This window comes from Podarcis pityusensis (genome assembly GCF_964106645.2).
Source record: "Podarcis pityusensis genome assembly, chromosome: 2".
NCBI lineage: Eukaryota > Metazoa > Chordata > Lepidosauria > Squamata > Lacertidae > Podarcis > Podarcis pityusensis.
Window position 1 is genome coordinate 124,328,381 of NC_138029.1, and position 26,270 is coordinate 124,354,650.

At 45.5% G+C, this 26,270-nt stretch overlaps 3 protein-coding genes and 1 long non-coding RNA gene across 4 annotated transcripts in view; 3 read left to right on the plus strand and 1 right to left on the minus strand.

The window, feature by feature from the left end:
- The window catches only part of LOC308470280, a 267,788-nt gene that overhangs the window by 98,354 nt on the left and 143,164 nt on the right, over positions 1 to 26,270 (minus strand). The window lies entirely within an intron of this gene.
- On the plus strand, positions 3,532 to 11,536 carry LOC308469847 (uncharacterized protein). Its single transcript, XM_080992871.1, has 3 exons — positions 3,532 to 3,595; positions 6,381 to 6,592; positions 8,116 to 11,536. The coding sequence occupies exons 2-3, from the start codon at positions 6,460 to 6,462 to the stop codon at positions 9,354 to 9,356; spliced, it is 1,374 nt and encodes a 457-aa protein (XP_080848997.1). The 5' UTR covers positions 3,532 to 3,595; positions 6,381 to 6,459; the 3' UTR covers positions 9,357 to 11,536.
- Positions 6,628 to 26,270, plus strand: part of LOC308469690 (uncharacterized protein) — a 43,853-nt gene continuing 24,210 nt past the window's right edge. Inside the window, exon 1 of the mRNA XM_080992519.1 lies at positions 6,628 to 6,705. The gene's annotated coding sequence lies outside the window, so the exon portion shown is untranslated. The remainder of the gene's footprint in view (positions 6,706 to 26,270) is intronic.
- On the plus strand, positions 19,432 to 25,087 carry LOC308469523 (vomeronasal type-2 receptor 26-like). Its single transcript, XM_080992106.1, has 4 exons — positions 19,432 to 20,326; positions 22,097 to 22,324; positions 22,762 to 22,888; positions 23,808 to 25,087. The coding sequence occupies exons 1-4, from the start codon at positions 19,583 to 19,585 to the stop codon at positions 24,716 to 24,718; spliced, it is 2,010 nt and encodes a 669-aa protein (XP_080848232.1). The 5' UTR covers positions 19,432 to 19,582; the 3' UTR covers positions 24,719 to 25,087.

Genomic DNA, 26,270 nt, shown 5'->3' on the forward strand with positions numbered 1-26,270 from the left:
ATTTATCTGCCATTGGGATCTTCTTATGTTCTTAAAGGTAGGTACCAGATAATGAGAAAGGCCCCAGAAAGTAACTGGAGATGAGTTGGATCTCATGGAAATGGTAGCAAGTGGAACATCAGGAACTCCATCCCCACAAAACGTCTTACCAATAAAAGCTGGTGGAAGGACATTGGCTAAAGATATGAGGATGAAACACAGTGTTTGTGGCAGAGATGACCCCACTGATGAGGTGGTCTCCTGGCCTGAAATAATTAGGTGAATCTATCTTATCCCTTTCCAAAGACAAGAGGCATTTTGTCTTCAGTTTCCCACAGTCCCCATAAGGCAGTAGAAGCAGTAGAACTAGGACCATCTTTTTCCTCCCAATAACAAGCACCTCCTTTATGATTGCTCCCTTTCAAAGAATTAGCAGTCTTTTGTTGTGGTCCTTGCAAGATGCAGTAACTTTCTTCTTACTAACGGAGCCCTGCAAAGGGATCACATCTGAAGCGGAAAGAAGTCAAGCCAACCTCATTCTGGTGCAGTTATCATCTGTCCTAAATCTCAGCCCCTCCCAAGTTTTGGGTGGCTCAGGAGGCATATATCTGCCAGACCTTTCTGCCTCAGATCCATAACATCACATTTAGTGGACTCAAATGTGATCTTTGGAAGCAAAAAAACCACGCACACTATCATTTTGATAATTATATGTAGAAGAAGTATCACCTCTGCAAGTTCCTAGACACTTTATGCAGCTCCACCTGCAACTGCAGGGCTGAAGAAAAACATGTTTGCGAAAACTCCAAGATCTGCCTCCAAACTGTGAGATGCAGATGCCAAAGACTGGTGAAAAGTACCAAGATTAAGAGTTAGAAGTTCCCTGAACTATCATACGTGAGCCCTGGCAGATTCTCCCCCCCCCCCCCATGTTGGGATACTGCCAACAAGCTCTGGCAGAATCCTGTTGGTTTTCTGGTTCTTTTAACAAATTTCCCCCCACTGATGCCAGCTCAGGATAGGGCAACTCTGATGAATTTGAGGTGGAAAAGGGAACCGAAATTGCAAGTAAAGACAGAGGCGATTCAGCAGATGTTGTTTCGTGGGTTTATTATTATTGTATGTTTTGTGGTTTTATCCTGTATTTTTATGCTGTGAACTGCCCTGAGATCATTGGGTGAAGGACAAATGTAATAAACACCCCCCACCCACCCCCACCCCCTGGGTTTCCCAAAAAACTTTCTGTCAGAGAAGTTCCCTCACTGACAAGGGTAGATCAAACAGGCACAGAGGCGAAGGGAAGAGCTGGCCTCCTCCTCAGAGAGGAGGGAGAAGTATGGTTACCAGATTTTTTTCAATGAATCCGGGGACATTTTATTTTATTTTTTGAAGCTGAGTAGCAACAGGGAGTCAGTAGTGGGGATGGTGAGGCAAAAGACCCTGGGCCCAAGTGCACGTGCATATTGTATAAAGATACAAAGCCCTTCTTTCGCACCCTGCGAAACATAAATGCGCAGAGTTTTTTTTAAAAAAACTGGGCAACAGTGCGCCACCCACCCGTGACTCCCAAGCCTTCCATGATCTCCTGCCCCCTTCTCCCTTTGTTTTGACAGATCAGGGGAGGCTCGGGAGTCACGGGCAGGCGGCCGTTGCCCAGGAGGGGACAGCCTGGTAGTGCAGTTGGCTCTGGCTGGCTTCAGGAGCTGCTCGCTGCTCGCTGCTGTGGTGCAGGAAAAATGGTGGGCACCATGGCAGCGAGCAACTCCTGAAGCCAGCCAGAGCCAACTGTGTTAACAGGCTGGCTCTGGGCTGCTGAGGCTGCCGCTGCCATGTTTCCCAGGGACAGATTTGCAAATCTGGGGACATTCCGTGGACAGAATTTGTCCGGGGACAGATTTGGAAATCCGGGGACGCCTGGCAACCCTGGAGTAGCAGGAATGTGACCTCTGTACAGAGTGAGGTACAGTGAACTGGAATGCAATTTACTGGCTTCAATGAAGACACAAGAGAAGGGGAGATATGAGGGGTGGAATTGTCCAGAAACAGGAGACTTTCGAAGCTAGCTGAGAAGAGGGGGGCTGGAAGGAGGAAAAGGGGTGGGATTTCTTGTTGGGGCAGGAAAGGGAGAAATCGCCATGTTTCGGCAACTGGATCATCATTGGAGGATTGATAAAGCTTAGCTCTTACCAGAGCTCCGTGTAATGTAGTAATAAATCTGCATTAATTAATGTTGCGTTCTGAAGGCGAAGGAAAGGATTGAGCCCTGATTAATAAAATATACACGAGGCTTGGCCAGCAAGACTCTGGGAGGAAGTGCCAATAATATAATCTGCCACACCCTGGCCCAGGTCCCTTTTATTAAGAAAAGAACTCTTAACACAGCGTTTGTAAGACCCAATCAGATTTCCTCTGAGCATTTCAAAAAATCCCCCACGTGGGACAAAGTCAGATCAGAGAAATCCTTTTAACTACAAAGAAACTATTTCCTACTTGAGCATGCATACGTGGTTAAGCTAAATAAACAGGAACCAAGGAGGAATGCATTTAGGAAACCCAGAGGTCATAAACCCATAGGAAAGAAAGACAGTATTTACCATCTCCTTGTGAACTCTCTTCCTGGCCCTTAAGATCAACCTAAAGATTAACAAAATCTACATCAAAGCTACTTTCTGTCTTTATGTACTGAGGACGCCCGGTGAAGCAACTGGTCTGTGTTTTAGAATGCTATACACGACTGTCAGGCAGTGAGAAAATGGCAGAGGTGCAGAGGCTTGTGGGATTCGATCAGAAATCATGTCAAATGGCTCAAGCCCAGTCAAAGCAATGCGTTCATTGCTGACACAATGGCTTGCTACATTTTCCATAATTCCTCATAGCAATCCCACCTGACCACCACAATTAACTGCTGGAGTCATGTTGTGTGGGGGAGAGACACCGCATCCTGACACTTTCATCAAGGTGCCTCCTGAGTAAGCTTAGTAGCCATGGAATAAGAGAAGAGGTCCTCTTGTGGATCAGAAATGGAAGTTGCAGGAAGCACGAAATAGGTTTAAGTGCATAGTTCCTCCAAATGGGGGGCTGTGGTGCCACATGTTCTTGACCAAAAGCTCGCAAGAACAATCTGGCCACATCATTTTGCACCAACGAGATTCTGCACCAGACCCAAGGGCAGCCCCAGAAAGAGTGCATTGCAGCAGTCCAGCTCCAAGTTTTCCAGTGCTCCAGTGGTCAGGCTATTCCTGTTCACAAACAGCCATAGAGGGCACGTGGGTCTCTAGTGACAAAGGCGTATCCAAGAGTACCCCCAAACTATGCATTTGCTACATAGGCTCAGGATCCAAGGCCATTTCTTTTCTCATCCTGAAGCAAAGTTCTTAACACGAGGTAATATTTCTGGGTTAGCGGCTCCTCCTGGGCTCCTGCCTGCTTTGCTCCGCTTGTGCTCGGCTTGCGAAGGGTTAAAAGGCACAGAGCTGGCTTTCTAGAGAGGACAGGAAGTGGAGGCGTGGGGGGGGGGCAAGGTCCTCCCGAGCAAAAGCCCCTCCCTCGCCATTCCCGCCTGCAAGCGGAGGGGCTGCTTCCGTCTCCCTCTCTCTCTTGCAAGAGCTGCCTGGGGGTGAGTCTCGCCTCCCTCTCCCTCCGGGTGCAATGGGGAGAAGGGGCTGCAGGGGAGGATGCCTGGGGGGCTGGCCAGATCGGGGAGGGGGCAGACATTCTCCGCCAGGGGGGGCCAGGGCTCTGCCCCGCTCTTCTTGCTGGCCCCGTGGGGGAGGGGGGAGGGGGTCTTGGAGGGGGGAGCCTGCAGAGAGAGCCCTGGAGTCTCGATCAAGAGCTGAGGAGGAGGAGGAGGAGGAAGGGTGTTCTTCCTCTTGCCCAGCATCGCTACTGTGTCTTTTCTCCTGGCAGATCAAGGAGACAGCAGAAACCGCTACATTTTTAGCCGGGCGATTAGAGCCAGATCTCTTATGGTTGGATCGCTTTTCTAACGTAGCTCAGCTTTTTTCTTTCTTTAATCAGTTTGGTCGTTTATACTGATGTACTTTGTATACCAAACTATACAAAACTATATAGCAAACTGTATCTGGTCTAGGGAACTATGCCCCACAAATAACCCAGAGATGCATTTTCAATAAAAGCACACATTCTGCTCATGTAAAAACACCAGGCAGATTTAGAGTACATTGTCAGGAGCAGGGGGAGGCAAACTAAGGCCCGGGGGCCGGATGCGGCCCAATCGCCTTCTAAATCCGGCCCGGGGACGGTCCAGGAATCGGTGTGCTTTTCCATGATTAGAATACAGTGGTACCTCGGGTTAAGTACTTAATTCGTTGCAGAGGTCCGTTTTTAATCTGAAACTGTTCTTAACCTGAAGCACCATTTTAGCTAATGGGGCCTCCAGCCACCGCTGTACGATTTCTGTTCTCATCCTGAAGCAAAGTTCTTAACCTGAGGTACTATTTCTGGGTTAGCGGAGTCTGTAACCTGAAGCGTATGTAGCCTGAAGCGTATGTAATCCGAGGTACCACTGTATGTCCTTTTATTTAAAATGCATCTCTGGGTTATTTGTGGGGCATAGGAATTCGTTCATATTTTTTTCCCCTAAATATAGCCCGGCCCACCACATGTTCTGAGGGACGGTGGACCAGCTCATGGCTGAAAAAGGTTGCTGACCCCTGGTCTATAGCTCTCCTTCTGGAGCCAGAGAGGATAGTCACTTTCAAGGGCACCATTTAAGATGTAGAGGTTTAGCCTGAATGCTGTTTGAGCCAAGCAGATGCCTCAGGGCCAGGTGGGACTTCTGAGATGGGGAAGCATATGGGGCTCTATTTCCAGGTTGGGCTTCTTCAAGTGCTTGTCAGAGGTTTCTTTTGCTTGCAGGGCAGATTCTTTGGGGAATCAGCTACTTGGGGTTGTAAAGACCCCAAGTAGTATACAAAGACCTTGTATACTACTGGTATACAAGGAATATTCAGAAAAGTCACTCTCTGCATCACTTCCACTATTATTAGTAAAGTACTAGGGTGATCCTGTTGGGATTACAAGATTCCCGATGACTTCACTCACAAGGGTCATAGGAACGTGCAAGCCCACTCACCACAACAAGGTGTTGATCCAGCGAGTGAGAAGTACATTTTTGCTAATTTAACCGGGGACAAATACCATCAAAACACCAGAAAATTTAAAACCAATAATAATAATAATAATAATAATAATAATAATTTATTATTTATATCCGGCCCATCTGGCTGGGTTTCCCCATCCACTCTGGGTGGCTTCCAACAGAATATTAAAATACAATAATCTATTAAACATTAAAAGCTTCCCTAAACAGGGCTGCCTTCAGATGTCTTCTAAAAGTCTGGTAGTTGTTTCTCTCTTTGACATCTGGTGGGAGAGCATTCCACAGGGCAGGAGCCACTACCGAGAAGGCCCTATGCCTGGTTCCCTGTAACTTGGCTTCTCGCAGGGAGGGAACCACCAGAAGGACACTGGACCTCAGTGTCTGGGCAGAATGATGGGGGTGGAGACGCTCCCTCAGGTATACTGGGCCGAGGCCGTTTAGGGCTTTAAAAGTCAGCATCAACACTTTGAATTGTGCTTGGAAACGTACTGGGAGCCAGTGTAGATCTTTCAAGACTGGTGTTCTGTGGTCTCGGTGGTCTAACTTCCAAATCTAACTTCCAAAGCCTTTCCCAGTCCGTCATTCATATATTATGTCCCACATCCTTCGCCCATTTTATCATAACGCAATTTACCTGGTCCTCTTTAGTGTCCCATTGCAAAAGCAGATCGTTCATTTTTGACAGCAGTTTTGTACTACCTTCTACTATTTCTCTCTGAAATCTTGACACTTGATAACTAAATCGTTTCTTTTCATGATTTTTAAAAGTTTCATTTAGTTGTAAATATTGTAACCAGTCTATTACATTTTCTCTTACTTCTTCAAAGTCCTTTAATTTTAATTGGTTGTCAGTTTCAGTTAACAGCTCTTTATGACTATGAAAAATTTTATGAACTTTTGCCTTATGGTACCATAGATACCATAGAACCACTGGAAATGTTTATAAATGGGGTTTCTGTTGGGAAGGGGCTGCCCCATTTGTGCTTTTCCAGGGGCAGGAGAATCCAGTGAGAGCCAGTGCGGCGCAGTGGTTAAGAGCGGTAGACCTGTAATCTGGTGAACCGGGTTCGCGTCTCTGCTCCACCACATGCAGCTGCTGGGTGACCTTGGGCTAGTCACACTTCTCTGAAGTATCTCAGCCCCACTCACCTCACAGAGTGTTTGTTGTGGGGGAGGAAGGGAAAGGAGAATGTTAGCCGCTTTGAGACTCCTTTATGTAGTGATAAAGCAGGATATCAAATCCAAACGCTTCATCTTCTTCTCTTCTTCTTCCCTGCAGGGCCTTTGAGGCTCCCTTTGCTTCTTCCTCTCTCCCAGGACCTTGCAGCTTGTTTTGGCTCCTTGACTCTTTAGGAAGGATGAAAGAGATGGATCCTGCAAAGCTAGCGGGGATGGAAGGGGGAAGATGGACGGTTGACCTGGTCAGGTTGTCTCCTGCATCCCTCCTCACAGCCTCTGAGCGTTCCTCTCTAGGGCTCTCAGAGAGATCTGGTGAGTTCCAGGGGAGGGGAGATGGGGACATGGGGGGATGGAGCCAGAGAGATATTGGGGCTTGCTCAGCCTGGGGGTGGGGGGAGGCAGACAGGCAGGCGGAGATTGAGAAGGTGAGCACCTTTCTGGGCTCCACCACCTGCCCGCCTGTGCCTTTGTCATCTGCAGGGAATTTGAGCTAGGAATACATCACAGCTCCCCGGCCACCACAATGTATTGGCAGCTCAAAATGTCTAATACCAGTGCCGTGGCCTGAATGCCCTACCAATGTCAAAAAACTTACTGCTCCATCACACAGCAGTAGAAGCAATGAACTCTGCATAAGGAAGTCAAGGAGGAGAATCGTGGGATCATGGACCCTCTTGGTAAAGCTCCCCGTTGGATCATAAGATCACTTTTGAAATTCCATACATACATTTCCCCCCCCCCCCCAGGAGATCCTACAATATAGCTCCCTTTCTGTTCTTCAGACATAGAATATTCTGCCAGCTTTAACTTTTCAATGATAGTTACAATTCTGTCACATGACTCTGGCAATCTTTCTTTTCTTCATTTTTTAGACCAAAAAAGTTTCTGTCAGGTTTGGGTTATTAAATTGCGATGACATCTTCTAAATTTATAAACTTTCTCTAAATTATGAAGAATTTCTCTGGCAGTAAGACATCTGCCTCAATACATTGTATCATTTCAAATCTGTATAACACTGTTCTCATTCTCCTATTCCACTGTGTAAAACTTCCTATGTGCATCCTAAAAATTTCTTTCTACTTTTCAATCTGCCTTTAAAAATTGTTTCTGAGAGGATAATTAAGAGTACACTGGGAAAGAGGTAAAAATGTTAATGTCAGTTTCTTATATCTAATATATCTATATCTATTATGTATTGATTTTGATTATTTCTACATTTATTCCATTTTTTATTTTTATTCAAGACAATGAGCTCAAAAAACCAAAATAATTCAATATCAAATAATTCTGCTACATGAGGTATGAAGGGTGAATTACAAGTACTTCTATCTATGTGAGACTTTACAGACTTTTTCTGAGGCACATAGCAGCATAAAACAGGCAGCAGGTGCTCTCACAGAAAACCTCTCTCTCACTTGACAGTTGAGACCAGACCTAACTGAAAAAACGGCCTTCTGGAGTGACAGTCACCCTTTCCATAGCAACGTGGAGGCAACATTCACACACAGAGTTGTTAGGGAAGTTGAGGTAATTTCTGTCCGGTTTGGATTTCTGTTTTAGCCTCTGCCCGTTTTTTAAAGAGAAGACCAATGTTAGAGTTGGAGTGGATTTCATGATTGTGGCAACAAAAATCCGCCCTAGAAAAGAGCCAGACTTTCTGAACCTCTGGTTCTCAAAAATATGTCTGTGAATGCTGGTCGACAAAGGCCATGACCTCTGTAGAAAGACCTCACATCTTCTGTTCTTCCTTTTTCACAAATGTTCATTAGCATTGTTCAGTAATTGGGGGCTCCATTTCTTCCTGGGGATCTAATTAGTTTCTGTCTTTGTTGTAGGTGGTGATGAATTGGAAATGAAGAATGGGGATCAAAATGGGGAGTATGGAGAGAGCTCCAGTCAGGGTTCCCGTTCCCACCAAAGAACTCACAGTGGGAAGAAAGGCTATCAGTGCTCAGAATGTGGGAAGAGCTTCAGTCACAGCATTGATCTCACTTCCCATCAAATAATTCATACAGGGGTGAAACCCTATCAGTGCTTGGAATGTGGAAAGCGCTTCAGTCACAGCAGCAGTCTCACTTCCCATCACAGAATTCATACAGGGGAGAAACCCTATCAGTGCTTTGAATGTGGAAAGAGCTTCAGTCAGAGCACCCAGCTCACATCCCATAAAAGAATTCATACAGGGGAGAAGCCCTATCAGTGCTTTGAATGTGGAAAGAGCTTCAGTCAGAGCACCCATCTCACTTCCCACCAAAGAATTCATACAGGGGAGAAACCCTATCAGTGCTTCGAATGTGGAAAGAGCTTTAGTAAGAACAGCACTCTCACTTCCCATCAAAGAATTCATACAGGGGAGAAACCCTATCAGTGCTTGGAATGTGGAAAGAGTTTCAGTCACAGCACCGATCTCACTTCCCATCAAAGAATTCATACAGGGGAGAAGCCCTATCAGTGCTTGGAATGTGGAGAGAGCTTCAGTCAGAGCACCCATCTCACTTCCCATCTCAGAATTCATACAGGGGAGAAACCCTATCAGTGCTTTGAATGTGGAAAGAGCTTCAGTCAGAGCACCCATCTCACTTCCCATCAAAGAATTCATACAGGGGAGAAACCCCATCACTGCTTGGAATGTGGAAAGAACTTCAGTCAGAGAAACCATCTCACTTCCCATCAAATCATTCATACAGGGGAGAAACCCTATCAGTGCTTGGAATGTGGAAAGAGCTTCAGTCAGAGAAACCATCTCACTTCTCATCAAAGAATTCATACAGGGGAGAAACCCTATCAGTGCTTGGAATGTGGAAAGAGCTTCAGTCAGAGAAACCATATCACTTCTCATCAAAGAATTCATACAGGGGAGAAACCCTATCAGTGCTTGGAATGTGGAAAGAACTTCAGTCACAGCCACAGTCTTGCTTCCCACCAAAGAATTCATACAGGGGAGAAACCCTACCGGTGCTTGGAATGTGGGAAGAGCTTCAGAAAGAGGGCAGGTCTCATCTGCCATCAAAGAACTCATACAGGGATACCTAAGGTTAAGAACTTAATTCATTCTGGAGGTCCATTCTTAACCTGAAACTGTTCTTAACCTGAAGCATCACTTTAGCTAATGGGGCCTCCTGCTGCTGCCGTGCTGTTGCCTCGCGATTTCTGTTCTCCCCTTAAGCAAAGTTATTAACCCCAGGTACTATTTCTGGGTTAGTGGAGTCTGTAACCTGAAGTGTCTGTAACCTGAGGTACCACTGTACAGGGCATGAAGCGTATTAGAAATGTGGAAACAGCTTCTCTTCCAAGAGGCGTCTAGCTTCCCATGAAGAAATTCATGTGACTGAGCAGGTGGTTGCTGAAGAACTCCAGGCATGACTGGAGAATGGGGACTCATATTGGGACTGAAACTGCCTTGGTTGTGCTGATCCATGATCTCCGGCGCTCTAGGGACAACTGTGAAAGCTGTTTCCCGATTCTGCTGGAGCTCTCAGTGGCCTTTGATACCATCGACCACGACATCCTTCTGGACCATCTAGAGGAGCTGGGAGCTGAGGGAACTGTTATACAGTGGTTCCACTCATTCCTCCGGTTGGAGGATGGATGGCAGGTAACTGATTGAGGTTGAATCCTGACAAGACAGAAGTGCTGTTCTTGGGTGACAGGGGGCGGGCTGGTGTTGAGGACTCACTTGGACTACTGCAACACATTCTATGTGGGGTTACATTTGAAGGTGACCTGGAAACTACAACTAATCCAGAATGTGATAGCCAGACTGGTGACTGGGAGTAGCTGCCGAGACCACATAACACTGGTCCTGAAAGAACTACATTGGCTCCCCGTTTCTGGACACAATTCAAAGTGTTGGTGCTCACCTTTAAATTCCTTAACAGCCTCGGCCCAGTGTACCTGAAGGAGTGTCTCCAGCCCCATCCTCCTGTCTGGACATTGAGGTCCAACTCCCAGGGTCTTCTGCTGGTTCCCTCACTGCGGGAAGTGAAATTACAGGGCCTTCTTGGTAGTGGCACCTGCCCTGTGGAATGCCCTCCTACCAGATGTCAAAGAAATAAACAACTGTCTGACTTTGTGAAGACATCTCAAGGGAGCCCTGTTTAGAGAAGCTTTTAATATCTGATGAATTATTGTATTTTAATATTTTGCTGGAAGTCACCCAGAGTGGTTGGAGAAACCCAGCCAGACGGACGGGGTATAAATCAATTATTGTTATTGTTTTAAGGACTTTCCCACGCAATATGGGAATCCACATCCATCTGAAGTTCAGGAGCAGTTGGACAATCCCCAGATTCTGGGGATCTACTTTTGTGGCCATCTGGTAGAAAAAGGGGAACTGGGTTTTATCATGAAGAGTCGGAACAGTGTATCCATAACTTGCCCAGGATGCAAAGGGAGAGGTGAGTGCTTTGCTGTGGTTCCAGGACAAATCTCAGACAGTTGACCAACTACAGTCCCCAATACATGCACACAAAGAACAAGAGAAAATGCTGACCGTGTAGAATGGAAGGAGGTCTTCCAGGAGTGCCTCCAGACTCTCAATATTTTGTGGGACTGAATCACATCCCAGAATATTAGAGTAGGGACTCAGCTACATTACTCAAAAAACTGTGTTTTGAATGCATTGTAAAAAAGCAACGTGGTTTTTTAAAGCAGTGGTGGGGTGGCATAGGGCATTTGACACCAGTGTTGAGTGTTCCTGCTTCCAGGTTCCATCCCACCCTCACCTTTGGGAGAGTCCAAAAAGGAAAGAATGAAAAGCCCATGGCAGAGGCACAATTCCGTCTTAACACCAAACCAGCCATACCTGTGGGATTTTGTAGATGCTTGACATAGGTGACATATGTCTAGAAATATCAGCTTCAGCATCTTCAAGAACAGCCAACAGGTTATTCCTCTTCCTGGCTCCTGGTGGAGTACAAGGTCAGATTTCAGATGCTGGTTTTGACCTTTAAAGACCTTCATGGCCTAGGACCCTCGTACCTATAGGACCGCCTCTCCCGGTATGGCCCATGGAGGACCGTAAAGTCCATAAATAGCAACACCGTAAAGGTCCCGGGCCCAAAGGAAGTTAGATTAGCCTCAACCAGAGCCAGGGCTTTTTAAACACTGGCTCCGGCCTGGTGAGACCAGGGCCCTGCAGGATCTGATTTCTTTGCGCACGGCGTGTAAGACAGAGTTGTTCTGCCTTTCCTTTGGCTTTGAGTCAATTTGATTCCCTCCCCCTCTTTCTTTTTCCTTTCTCCTGCTGTGATGAGGCTGCATTTTAACGTTTTAATGTTGTATTGCATTTTAACGTTTTAATGTTGTATTAATGTTGTATCTTGTTTTTAAGTTGTATTCATTCAACTTGTTTTTATTATTGCTTGTTAGCTGTCCTGAGCCCGTTCTTGGCTTGGGAGTGAGGGGTATAAATAAAATTTATTATTGTTGTTGTTGTTGTTGTTGTTAAAGAGCACCACATAATCAAGTAAATCAGGATGAATGCTGAATCAGCAGGGTGTCTGGAGAAGCCTTGAATCAGGTGGAGAGCATTATTGTTTGATTGACTGATTCATTGACTGAATCAGAAGCAGGATGTCACCTCACGTTCCTCTCAAAGATGGGGTCCATTTTAGTGGACTCAGAGGAGAACTTTGGGCAAATCCCTTGAGTTTTCATGAGAAGTAAAGGAAAGGGGAAGGGGGAAGAGTGATGTTGTGTCAGGCGTGGAGAGTTCTCCTCTCCCTTTGGTAACATCACAGATAAGAATTAACAAGCAGTTGATCTATTTATAGTCCTTTTATTACAGCATCATGTTGCAAGCAGAAATACACAGCTCTGCAAGGAGGTCAGTTGGCTGCTCTAAATCCTCCTTCTGACTTCCGTAGCATTTTAGGTGCCAGTGGGAAGCCCTCCCTCCCTCTGACTTCTTTGCTCTCTGTTATGTTCAGTCCAAGTATGTGGTGAGGGAGGTTCCCCACACTCTCGTGACATCTCAACTAGCTGCCCCCTCCCTTTGGGTTCCCTTGTCATTGTCTTGTACCTGGACAACTCCTCCCTCAGCTGTTCAGCTTCTGTCTCTCTCTGCTTCTGAACACGCTGTGGACTGTCGGACTTGCGTTCGACTGAGCGACTCTTCCGGTCGAGTCTGTGATTAACGACCTGAGCCTTTGATGAGGCTCCAAGCACGTTCCCCCATTACGCAAAGTATCCAGCATGCAGGGAAGGAGCCGAGATAGTATGAGCTACATTGCAAAGAGCGTTTTATTTCTAACTATGCAGACAGAAAAGAAATATACATGCTCTCTCTGTGAAAGCAGAGAGCAACTGAACAACAAAGGAACAGGAAACCAGTAAACATCACATCCGTCTCCCATCTTCTGTAAGACTTCCAACAGTATGGAATCTCTGGAATGCAAAACAGAGTCTTGTGACTCCAAGCACTGCACAGTGGCAACAAGTAGAAACTAACATGGACAAGGTGGGGGTGACTTTTCCCCTCCATCTCTCCATCAGAGATGAAACTGGTCTGCCAAAGAATGCATTCCCCAGTCCTTGTCTTTAGACTATTCCCTGACATGTTGTGATCATTTGGGTTGCCTTTTTTGATGCCGTCAATCATGGAATCCTCCTGAACTGACTCAGTGAGATGGGTGTCAGAGGCACCATATTACAGTGGTTCTGTTCATATCTTCAATGTCATGTCCAGAAAGTAGCGCTCGATGACTGCTCTTCACCCCCACCCCGGCATTTGTGCTATGGGGTGCTGCAAGGTACTATTCTCTCCCCAGCACTATTTAAGATCTATAGTCTATATAAAATCTATATGAAGTCATGGGGTGCAGTCCTGAGAAGTTTTGGAGGAAGGGGCCACCAGTATGCCGATAACACACAGCTCTAGGGACATGGGTGGCACTGTGACCTATTGAGCTTCTTGGGCTTGCTGGTTGGAAGGTTGGCAGCTCAAATCCGTGCTGCAGTGGCAAGCTCCCATTGCTCTGTCCCAGCAGCTGCCAACCTAGCAGTTTGATGTTGTTTTTAAATTGTTTTATTTGATTAAAATAAAGAAAGAAACATACAACAAAAAGCAATACAAGAATCAAATGCTGAAATTACACTGAATCTCCTGACTTCCCCCCATCTCTTCCATGGGTTCTAGTGGTAATATTTACACCTGCAAATCAAAACTGTCCAAATTTTGTCTTTCCAAATTGTCCATACTTTCCATTAATTTACAAGTGTGGTTAAAATCCTGCTAATGTTTTAACCTGCTTACAATTGTCTTGCTTTCTGAGCTTCCCAGTTAATTTTGCCATTTCAGCATAGTCCATCAACTTGGTTTGCCATTCTTCTCTGGTCAGGGTTGTTTCCTCCTTCCATCTCTGGGCTAGTAGCATCCGTGCGGCTGTTGTCGCATACATAAACAATCTTTTCTGGTCCTTTGGTATCTCAGTACCTGTAATTCCTAATAAGAAGGCTTCTGGTTTTTTAAACAAAAGTTATTTTAAACATTTTTTTCCAATTAATTATATATCATCTCCCAGAAATTTTTAAGTTACTTTACATATCCACCACATATGAGAAAAGGTACCTTCTTTTTCTTTACACTTCCAGCAGGTATTTGAACTCGTTCTATTTGGAGCCAAATACCACCAGTACATCATTTTCATATAATTTTATGTCAGTGAACAACGTGCCATAAATTTCAAATCTGTTTTCCATAACCTCTTCCAATCTGCCATTTGTATATTGTGTCCCAAGTCCCAAACTCTGGCTTCCATCACAGTGTCCCATTGCACCAGAAGCGGTTTAGTCATGTTGGCCAAATGACCCGGAAAGTTGTCTGTGGATAAACACCTGATCCCTCAGCCTGATAGCGAGATGAGCGCCACTCCCCATAGACGCATTTGACAAGGCTGAACCATCCAGGGGTCTTTACACCTTTACATTAACACACAGCTCTCCTTCTCCATAACAGGAGAGTCTGTGAAGGCTTGTGACCAGTGTCTGGATGCGGCAGTGGACTCCGTAAGGTCCAGTAAACTGTGTTCAAATCCTGGAAAGTCCACTTACCTTTAATGGCCAGGCGGTGTTGCCAAGTCCACGCCTGCAATTTGGTGCCCTGCTGGGGAGGGTTGCAGCCTGTCTGCGGATTGACCAATTGTGCCAGGCTTAGGTGCAGGCATTCCGCAAGGGGTGGGCCCATCCAGCCAATAGGCATTGCTTGGCCCCGCTCCCTGGGGGATAACTTGGGGCCTGCCCAGGCCTCCTCCCCAGTTTGTCGTTGGATCTCCCACCCTCCGCCCCCTTTTTCATATGTCTTATTTTCATACTAGGGACACGGGTGGCGCTGTGGGTTAAACCTCAGCGTCTAGAACTTGCCGATTGCATGGTTGGCGGTTCGAATCCCCGTGGCGGGGTGCGCTCCCGTTGCTCGGTCCCAGCGTCTGCCAACCTAGCAGTTCGAAAGCACCCCCGGGTGCAAGTAGATAAATAGGGACCACTTACTAGCGGGAAGGTAAACGGCGTTTCCGTGTGCGGCTCTGGCTCACCAGAGTAGCTTCGTCACGCTGTCCACGTGACCCGGAAGTGTCTGCGGACAGCATTGGCTCCCGGCCTCTAGAGTGAGATGAGCGCACAACCCTAGAGTCTGTCAAGACTGGCCCGTACGGGCAGGGGTACCTTTACCTTTACCTATTTTCATACTAAGACCTTCCTATGAACATTGTCAGCCACCATATTTGGGGCCTGGTGTCAGAAGTCCACACGACCGAGCTACTCCTCCTCGGACGTTCTTCCTCATCTCCGACGGTGATTAACAACCTAAGCCTTTGATGAGGCTCAAAGCACGTTCCCATTCTGCAGAGTATACAAACATCAGCAGAAGGACGAGAAATATATGAGCTACATTGCTACGTTTTATTTCTAACTACACAGGACAGAAAAGAATATACATCTGCTCTTTGTGAAGGCAGAGAACCAACTGGAACAAATAAACAGGAAACCAGTAATAACAACATCTGTCTCCCGTGAGACTTCCAACAGTCTGGAATGTAAACAGAGTCTTGTTACTCCAAAAACTGCACAGCGGCATAAACAGAAATGTAACACCTGGCAGGAATTTTTCCATTTGGCAACTTGGCCCTGGCCATTTGATTTTCACCTTCCTCATAGCAATCCTCACATCTTTGTGAGGTTAGGCATTGGGTAAGCCTTAGTCTTGGCTGGAGGGGAGGTTACAGCCTCTGTCCACCCCTCCTTGGTTAAGGGTATCCTGTCAAAGGGATCTGTGAGGAGTTGCTCCTGTCTGGATGCCCAGGCGGGGGCTAGGGCCATAGCACTCCTCCAACAGGGACCCCTTGGTGGTTACCCCTACTTGATGTAGGTCATGGGGGGCCGGTGTGGATTACCCTTAGATGCACCCCCAGCAGATGGACTGGGGTGGAATAAATGGTTATACGCAATGCTGATGCCATACCATTCACATCTGTAATCAATAGAGTTGTGGCTCATTTGGACCCAATGTTATGCTGTTGTCTTGTCTGGTTTGTCATCACTTAGGGAGTGACAGGAACACAGGAGCTTGACACACAATTTGTAGGCCCTTTGGATGATTCCCACTTCTAAAGGAGCAAGTGCATAGTTTGGGGGTACTCTTGGATACACCTTTGTCACTAGAGACCCACGTGTCCTCTATGGCTGTTTGTGAACAGGAATAGCCTGACCACTGGAGTAATGGAAAACTTGGAGCTGGACTACTGCAATGCACTCTTTCTGGGGCTGCCCTTGGGTCTGGTGCAGAATCTCTAGTTGGTGCAACGTGATGTGGCCAGATTGTCCTTGCGAGATTTTGGTCAAGAACATCTGGCACCACACACCCCCATTTGAAGGAACTATCCACTTAAACCTATTTTCTGCTTCCTGCAATTTCCATTCCTGATCCACCAGAGGACCTGATCCACCAGAGGTGTACTCTTGGATACACCTTTGTCACTAGAGACCCACATGTCCTCTATGGATGTTTGTGAACAGGAATAGCCTGACCACTGGAACCTGCAACTTCCATTCCTGATCCACCAGAGGACCTCTTCTCTTATTCCACAACTACTAAGCATACCCAGGAGGACCTTGTTGAACCCTTTTTTGGAAGTCCAAGTGTTGGCTTGTTTGTTTCTTTATTAAATTTGTACACCGCCCTTCACCCGATGATCTCAGGGTGGTTCACAGCATAAAAATACAGGATAAGAGCAAAAAGTATATAATAAAAACAAAAACAAAACAAAAAACCTACAAAAAATCTGCTAAATCGCCTCTGTCTTTACGTGAAATTTGAGTTCCCTTTTTCACCTCTCAAATTCATCAGAATAGCCCTATCCTGTGTTAGCATCAGTGTATGTGTGGGGATTCTGCCAGGGCTCACGTATGATAGTTCAGGTAACTTCTAACTCTTAATCTTGGTATTTTCCACCAATCTTTGGCATTTGCATCTCACAGTTTGCAGGCAGATCTTGGAGTTTTCGCAAACATGTTTTTCTTCAGCCCAGTTGCAGGTGGAGCTGCATAAAGTGTCTAGGAACTTGCAGAGGTGATACTTCTTCTACATATAATTATCAAAATGATAGTGTGCGTGGTTTTTTTTGCTTCCAAAGATCACATTTGAGTCCACTAAATGTGATGTTACGGATCTGAGGCAGAAAGGTCTGGCAGATATATGCCTCCTGAGCCACCCAAAACTTGGGGGGGTTGAGATTTAGGACAGATGATAACTGCACCAGAATGGGGTTGGCTTGACTTCTTTCCGCTTCAGATGTGATCCCTCTGCAGGGCTCCGTTAGTAAGAAGAAAGTTACTGCATCTTGCAAGGACCACAACAAAAGACTGCTAATTCTTTGAAAGGGAGCAATCATAAAGGAGGTGCTTGTTATTGGGAGGAAAAAGATGGTCCTAGTTCTACTGCTTCTACTGCCTTATGGGGACTGTGGGAAACTGAAGACAAAATGCCTCTTGTCCTTGGAAAGGGATAAGATAGATTCACCTAATTATTTCAGGCCAGGAGACCACCTCATCAGTGGGGTCATCTCTGCCACAAACACTATGTTTCATCCTCATATCTTTAGCCAATGTCCTTCCACCAGCTTTTATTGGTAAGACCTTTTGTGGGGATGGAGTTACTGGTGTTCCACTTGCTACCATTTCCATGAGATCCAACTCATCTCCAGTTACTTTCTGGGGCCTTTCTCATTATCTGGTACCTACCTTTAAGAACATAAGAAGATCCCAATGGCAGATAAATTGGGGGATGATTAGGCTCTCAGCGGCTACCAGTCACAATGGCTATGTTCTCCATTCACTGTCACAGGAACTATGCCTCTGGGTACCAGTAACTGAGAATGTCAAGTAGGGGAAGAGTTCTTGTGCTTCTCAGTTTTGCATGTGCATTTGGTTGGCCGCCTTGAGAATGCTGGAACAGATGTGCCTTGGGGCTGATTCTGCAGGATTTTTCTGAAAAATGATGGTAGGAGAAGGGTGTCTTTCTGCCTTAGGTTTAATATACATGGGGGGGGGGGAATCTATTTTCTCAAAGCAGAATTATGATAGTGCTTTCTGGATCTTTTAATCACTGTCTTAGATTAATAATAATAATAATAATAATAATAATAATTTTATACCCCACCCATCTGGCTGGCTTTCCCCAGCCACTCTGGGCAGCTTCCAACAAAATATTAAAATACAGTGGTCTGTGAAACATTAAAAGCTTCCCTAAACAGTGCTGCCTTCAGATGTCTTCTAAAAGTCTGGTGGTTGTTCTTCTCTTTGGCATCTGGTGGGAGGGTGTTCCACAGGGCGGGTGCCACTACCGAGAAGGCCCTCTACCTGGTTCCCTGTAACTTGGCTTCTTGGCGTGAGGGAACCGCCAGAAGGCCCATGGCGCTGGACCTCAGTGTCCGGGCAGAACGATGGGAGTGGAGACACTCCTTCAGGTATACTGGACCAAGGCCATTTAGGGCTTAAACGTCAGCACCAACACTTAGAATATATTATGTCCCACATCCTTCGCCCATTTTATCATAACACAATTTACCTGGTCCTCTTTAGTGTCCCATTCCAAAAGCTTGGAAACATACTGAGAGCCAATGTAGATCTTTCAAGACTGGTGTTATGTGGTCTCGGCGGCCGCTCCCATTCAGCAGTCTAGCTGCCGCATTCTGGATTAGTTGTAGTTTCCGGGTGACCTTCAAAGGTAGCCTCACATAGAGCGCATTGCAGTAATCCAAGCGAGAGATAACTAGAGCATGCACCACTCTGGCGAGACAGTCTGCGGGCAGGTAGGGTCTCCGCCTGCGTACCAGATGGAGCTGGTAAGCAGCTGCCCTGGACACAGAATTGACCTGCGCCTCCATGGACAGCTGTGAGTCCAAAATGACTCCCAGGCTGCGCACCTGGTCCTTCAGGGACACAGTTGCCCCATTCAGGACCAGGGAGTCCTCCACACCTGCCTGCCTCCTGTCCCCCCAAAACAGTACTGCTGTCTTGTCAGGATTCAGCTTCAATCTATTAGCTGCCATCCGACCTCCATCCGCCTCCAGACACTCACACAGGACCTTCACTGCCTTCACTGGTTCTGATTTGAAAGAGAGGTAGAGCTGAATATTAGCAGTAGAACAGAAATATTACTTGGACAGTGCTGGCATGTATATAATTTCTCCCCCCAGGAAAGGACCCACAAAGTACTGGCAGCTCCTCTCCTTCTTGTATGCCATTCAAGCGATCAACCAGAATCAAAAGCTGTTACCCAACATCACCCTGGGCTACAGCATCCATGAGAACTTTTTTGATGGAAGGGTGACCTATGATGCTTTGCTAGACATGCTGTCAATTGGGCAGCTGAACTTTCCAAACTACAGCTGTGGTAAACAGACTAACTTACTGGCTGTTCTCGAAGGGTCCGACTCTCAAAACTCCATCCAGATTTCAAACGTGTTGGGCATCTATAAAATCCCACAGGTAGGAATGGAGAGAGGTATAATAGCATTATGATATTGGCAGTCTTATTTTCAACTACCCTCCTGTTGATCCCTAGCATCAAATTTGCCTTCTTTACGGCTGCCATAACCTTCAAGGAAATCACTGTTCCCACCAAAGGGTCCCTGCAATAGACCTTCCTCCTTCCTAAGACCTTCCCAATCTCATGTTGGGCTTAGAAATATTTAGGCTTTGATCTGAAATCAAACCAGATCCAAATCTTCCTTCTCTTCCCAGGTCACTTATGCTTTTGTCTCTCATGTTCTGAATGATAAGAGGCATTTCCCTTTTTTCTACCGGATGGTCCCCAAAGAAGAAGCCCTGTACCCAGGGATTGTCAAGCTGCTCCAGCACTTCCGATGGACGTTGATTGGCCTCCTTGCACCAGACACCGACAATGGAGAGAGGTTCCTGAAGAGCTTGACACCCGTGCTCATCAAGAGCGGTGTCTGTGTTGTCATCTCACAAAGCATCCAAGGACTGAATACAAATGTAGTAGACATGCCTCGTCTTCCATTCCACAAGTGGAGGCAAGTGCATGTATTTGTTTACTATGGGGAAATGACTTATTTCTTAGATGGACTACTCATTATACAACAGTTTTTTGACATAGGAATAAAATCCATTGTTGGGAAAATCTTCATCACAACAGTTTTGTGGGATGTCGCCCTGGAGCTGATGTATAATGAGATATCTTTCCAACACATCCACGGTATATTTTCCTTCTTCACTGAGACCAGTAAAGGGGCAAAATACGGTGATTTTCCACCCTTTTTCTCTGGTATTAAGAAGTTTTGGGAGGGTGCTTTTAATTGTTTCTATTTAAAGCATGCATTCTCAGTGAAAGGCCGGAGAAGATGCAGAGAGAGAGGGAAACTGGAGAGGCTTCCCCAAGATGATCTGGAAAGAATCCTCTCTCTAGACAGCTACAGGATCTACAACACTCTGCAAGCCGTGGCTCGTGCCTTAAATGCTGCATATTCATCTAGATCTAAGCAGAGGGGAACTGAGAGAATGGGACTTCAAAGGCTACAGCCATGGCAGGTATTTTCTTTCCCTTCATAGACATCTCAGCTGAGCATGACAATCAATTGTAGTGTGCAGATATTGAATATTGTGCAGTTTGAAACGATTGGAAGCATAAGAACGGGAAGCATTCATTTCCTTTTGGAAATGAATTATTGTCCAGGCGCATAGAAATATTATTCACTCTTTACTCGCAGAACTCATTATAACAGAATGAGAACCTCATTCTGTCCAGCACAGGCTCGGGATCTCTCTCTCTCTCTCTCTCTCTCTCTCTCTCTCTCTCTCTCTCACTTTTACCTTCAGGAGAGCTTCCTTTCCATATTGACTCTATTGAGTTTTGGAGCCAAAGACAAAAAGGCAACTCCCTTCAAAAAGGAGATATTGCAATCCAATACCTTCATCACATGATCTAAGTTTACAACACTCACATGTTAGCTAGCAGAGAACAGCAACCAGTTAGTTAATCTTAATCTCTTAATCTCAGCAAGAGCCCAGAGCCCTTTAGAAAAAAAACTACAATGGAAAAAACCCAAAGTTTCCAAAACACATTACCCATTTTAAACCTTCCTTAATACATCTCTATACTTAAGAGATGTAAAGGCAATATTAAGTTAAGAAAGGCATAAGAAGTGATTCAGACGGAGGCTTATCAGAGGTGCTGATGGAAGTCCAAGAAGAATGTATTTGTGATAAACTGTGTGGTACGTTTTATAATAAAAATATTTATATATAAAAAATAAACTTTCCTTAATACATATACATTTTTCATTTCTGTTTGCTATTCTTACTCTTGCCTCATTGCACAGCTCCCTGAGCAACTGCTCCCATCATGTGCCCAATTCTCCTTTCCCCGCAAGTTGGAATTATTTTTGGCAGGGGAGATGACATTGATCAGGCTGTCTCTAGTCTCTATTCCTTTGACAACCGCTTGACTCTGCTCTGGCTCTCTGCTCCCTCCACCAAGCTCCTGACTTTCCCTGCTGAAGCCCATATTAGAGATTTCATTCAGTTTGCCTTGAAAGGAAGAACGAACCTAATTCACTCTTTCTAAAACAATCCAAGGGGGCAGCATCCTTCAAAAACATGCTTACTAGGAGAAAATCACACAGAAATGCTGAAGAATTCTGATGAGTTTCTATTAGTATTATTTAAAAAATGCTTCAGAAATGTGGAGAACTGAATTTAAGATTGGGGTGCGTGTGAGAGAGAAAACAGTATGAACCAAAAGTGACAAGATCTGTCCATTACTATTTGAGTTTGCAACCAGCTCTAAGCAAAGGGGAAGTGGATTGTCAGTATCCTTCTATTATTATTATTATTATTATTATTATTATTATTATTATTATTATATAATTTTAATTAAATTTTCAATCTAACAAAACCAAATAAACATTTTACAAATATCCGATGACTTCCCTTCTTCTCTTTCCATGGTTCATTTATACATCCCTGTATATTTTGCTATAACCATTCAAATCAGTTTTCTACTTTTACATCCATCAAACATTATTTACGTGGTTGAATTTATCTTAATGCTGCCACCGTTTTCAGCTGTATACAGTTATTTTCCATATATTCAATAAATGCTTTCCACTCTTCTTTCAATGTATCTTCTTCTTGCTCTCTTATTCTGTATGTTAAATCTGCAATTTCTGCATATTCTGTCCACTTAAGTTGCCAATCCTCTTTAGCTGGGACCTCGCTCACTTTCCATTTCTGGGCTAGCAAAACAGGGGCCTATGCTTCCCTTTATTCTAAATGCTCTCATCTTTGCTTCTGTTCCAGCTCCACCCTTTCCTAGGAAACACCCCGTTCTACAATTCTTCCATGGACAGAGTGTATTTGGATGAGAACGGGGAGCTGGCAGCTGACTTGGACATTGTGAACTGGGTGGTTTTCCCCAATAAATCCGTCCTCAGAGTGAAGTTTGGGAGTATTGACAGACAGGGATCCCCAGACCTGAAGTGCTCCATCGACCAGGAGGCCATTGTGTGGCCCCAGTGGCTCAATCAGGTGACGGGGACTGGGAATCATGCCTGTCATTTTGCTGTCTTTTCTGTGAGCTCTAATAAGTGCTCCATGTTGTGTGGGCTGCTGCCCTCAGTTGCTTGTCAACTCCAGCACTGGGCCGTTGTTCAAGATAGTTCCTACAGCTCCTCTGCTCAGCTGGGTGCCAAAGGAGGCTTCCTGCTAAACTGTGTGTCTGGGGAAAGGGGGGTTCCTTGCTTTTCAGTTGTTATATGAATTTTATCGGTAGTGAATAGCTCATGGCCCATATACAGAACTTTATTTAATGGAGGTCCTTTGTTTTTTCCTGAATTTAATCATGAATAATTCATGTAAGGGACAGTGATGGGACATGCTTAGTTTCAAGCTATAGTCTAGATGCTACAGCAGATACTATCCCTCAAAGAACAATTCTCATTGACGCTCTTCGTCTTTGTGCCTAGACCATTCCTACTTCCAGGTGTGTGGAAAGCTGTCGCCCTGGATCCATCAAGGTGATTCAGGAAGGGAAGCCTCTTTGCTGTTATGAATGTCTTCCCTGTGCAGAAGGGACCATCTCCACTCAGGAAGGTGGGTGACTCCAAGGGAAAGGCTGGCCTTGGGGAAGAGAGAAGGGTTCAGCCAGGAATCTCTCAAAACCATTTCTGGGCAGGATAAGGCTGGTATGTTTCATGTGTGGAAGTGAACTGGGTGGTTCAAATTATCATCATCATCAATCTCTTTTTATGATTATAGTTTACGATATTGTTCTAAAATGTATCATCATCAACATCATATATATATAAATATGATCAAATGTGAAGGAGGGAGGTCTAAAGCACAAAGCCTCTTCGTCTTGCTGATCGGAAGGTCAGCAGTTTGAAACCATGCGACGGGCTGAGGTCCCGTTTCTCTGTCTCAGCTTCTTCCATCCTAGCAGTTCGAAAGCACACCAGTGCAAGTAGATGGATAGGTATCACTGCAGCAGGAAGGTAAAAAATGTTTCCATGCCCTCTTGCATTCGTCATGGTGTCCCTTTGCATCAGAAGTGGTTTAGTCATGCTGGCCACATGGCCCAGAAAGCTGTTTGTGGACAAACACCGGCTCCCTCGGCCTGAAGCGAGATGAATGCTGCATCCCATAGTTGTCTTTGACTAGACTTAACTGTCCCGGGGTCCTTAAGGAGGGAGATTGTTATGGACCTAGGGTAGATATTAGACTTCTGCACAGACCCCTGATCCTCCTTTGGGCCCTGGTATAGGGGGCTCCAAGCAGCCCAACCTGCCAGAGGCCAAGCTGGGGATCTCTAGCCCTGGAATCTGTCCCAAATTTCTTCGGGGTGGAGCTAATGTTTAGAAAAACCTTATTAAATACCTGTAGTGATCTGTGGCTGTCTCAGACTGACTTGGTCTACAACTGAATCTCTCCCAAGAGGCTAGATACTGCTCAGGGCTTGGCCGAATCCAGAGTATTAGATATTACTTACTCTCTCTCTCTCTCTCTCTTGCAGATGCAGACCATTGCAAAAAATGCCCAGAAAATCAGTATCCAAACAAGGACCGAGATCATTGTGTGTTCAAGCATATCACTTTCCTAGCCTATGAAGAATCTCTGGGGGTTGTCCTACTTTCCCTTGCCCTACTGGGGTCCTTAGCCACAAGCTTTGTTTTAGGAATCTTTATTAAATACAACGAAACTCCCATAGTCAAAGCCAACAACCGTGACCTCTCCTACATCCTCCTGGTCTCCCTCCTGCTCTCCTTTTTGTCCTCCTTCCTCTTCATTGGGAGGCCAAGGAAAGGGACCTGCCTTCTCCGACAAACAGCCTTCAGCATCATCTTCTCTGTTGCTGTTTCTTCTGTGTTGGCAAAAACCATCACTGTGGTTCTGGCCTTCCTGGCCACCAAGCCAGGGAACTCAGTGAGAAGATGGCTGGGGAAGAGTCTGGCCAACTCCATTGTCATTTCTTGTTCCTGTGTCCAAGTTGTCATCTGCATGATCTGGATGGGGATCTCGTCACCATTCCCAGACTCTGACATGCACTCCCAGCCTGGGGAGATCATCCTGCAATGCAACGAAGGGTCTGTGGCCATGTTCTATGGTGCCCTTGGCTACATGGGCTTCCTGGCTGCCATCTGCTTCAAGGTGGCTTTCCTAGCCAGGAATCTGCCTGGGGCCTTCAATGAAGCCAAGCTGATCACCTTCAGCATGCTGGTCTTCTGCAGTGTTTGGGTGTCCTTTGTGCCCACCTACCTGAGCACAAAAGGGAAATTCATGGTAGCCGTTCAGGTTTTCTCCATCTTGGCCTCCAGTGCTGGGCTCCTGGGCTGCATCTTCATTCCCAAATGCTACATTATTTTGCTGAGACCTGATCTGAACACGAAGGAGCACCTGACAGCAAAAACTAAAGATAGCATCTGATTCTTAAAATACTATTTTTCAAGAAGGTAGAGAAGTGATGTTCTTGAAAAATAATGTTTCAATTAAAAAAATCGTTACCCTCATTTGATCATGTAGAACCAACCAACTTAATGGAAGTAGTTATGAAATTTGGATTTGGCTGAAAATTTGTTAATACTTTGGAAGATATAGATCACATAAATCACAGGGAATTCACATTACCAAAATTTTGTAATTATTCTTGGAACGGAACAAGGATGTCCACTGTCACTCCTGTTATTTTTCCAAGTGAATCTCCAGCCCCCGGCTCTCTCACTTCCTCATTCATCATCACCTCCTCTACGGGTGCTGCTAAGTACCCTCTGTCTTTGAGCTCTTTGCTATCCTACTTTTAAGGCTCGCTGGGTTCTGGGACATGGTGGGTCTAGAATGGTTTCTAATGACGTGTCAGCCAGGTGTTGCTCTGACTCTCTCATGATTTCCCAACTTTCCCCCTCATCTGCCTCTGAACTGTGACTTCCCTTTATACTTTCTTCCTCTTCCTCCTTCCTGGGAGGGTGAGGATGAAGAGGTGGTCTCCCCCATTCCTCCCTGGCCCTTGGTCATCTTGGTCACCCTCCACCCCATACCTGTCAACTCATCAATATCTTCCTTAATTTATGGTGCCCAGAACTGGACACAGTATTCCAGGTGTGGCCTGACCAAGGCGGAATAGAGTGGGACTATTACTTCCCTTGATCTGGACTCTATACTTCTGTTGAAGCAGACTAAGATTTCAACATTATTTTTATTAGAATTAAAATTTGTTATCTTTTCCCCCTAATTGTATAATTAAGAAAGCACACCATTCAATGCTGTATTTTAAAATGTTGTGAGCCATGCAGGGACCCTACAGTGAGGGAGGGTCATCAATATGATTATTTAATATATTAAAAAGTTGCTGCATCCCACTGTTGACTCATGTTAAGCTTCTGGTGTAATAACCCAGTTGTCCTATATTTAGGCCTCTGCTTATTCTCTTCAGCCTCAGCAAGGTGTTGTTAACATTTTGCGCCTTCAGACCATATACACAGGGACCTAGGTCCACATTTGGCCAGAATCCTACCCGCTCAACTGTCATCTCTAACCCCCACCCCCAAATAATATTTCAATTTCCCCCATGCCCCCGTTTCATTTCACTTCCTGAGAAAAATCCTCAAATGTTTCCACTGAATGTAGTAAGAAGGGAGCCAATTATGGAGGTGGGAGCTCCTGGCGGACATTTCCACAGTGGTGGGAATGTTTTGGGGTTGTTTTTTTATTAAAAATTTGATGATTTACAAAAGTGTGCAATGTCTCTCTCTCGTATTTTTCCCCCATGTAACATTTTTACAATTCAGTTTCATTTTTTGAGACATTAGGAAGAGAAGGGGGAAAGAGGTGAGGGGGAGATGGGGGGGTCGGGTGGCGATGTTTCTATTTTACTTACTATATGTAGGGTTTGGTGTCAGTGTTGCTTGTGCAGGTTCTTTGCTGTTCACTTGTGTTCCTTTGGTGGTGAGAGAGGTTGGGGTTGGCCTAGGGTGTGGTTGTT

Bases quoted from the DNA above. Each gene is read 5' to 3' on its own strand.
- LOC308469847 (XM_080992871.1), top strand. From the start codon at position 6,460: ATGAAAGAGATGGATCCTGCAAAGCTAGCGGGGATGGAAGGGGGAAGA. The intron at 6,593-8,115 runs GTGAGTTCCAGG...TCTTTGTTGTAG, and splicing joins AGGGCTCTCAGAGAGATCTG to GTGGTGATGAATTGGAAATG.
- LOC308469523 (XM_080992106.1), top strand. From the start codon at position 19,583: ATGGTCCCCAAAGAAGAAGCCCTGTACCCAGGGATTGTCAAGCTGCTC. The intron at 20,327-22,096 runs GTATTTTCTTTC...CTTCTGTTCCAG, and splicing joins AAAGGCTACAGCCATGGCAG to CTCCACCCTTTCCTAGGAAA. The intron at 22,325-22,761 runs GTGACGGGGACT...CTTTGTGCCTAG, and splicing joins GGCCCCAGTGGCTCAATCAG to ACCATTCCTACTTCCAGGTG.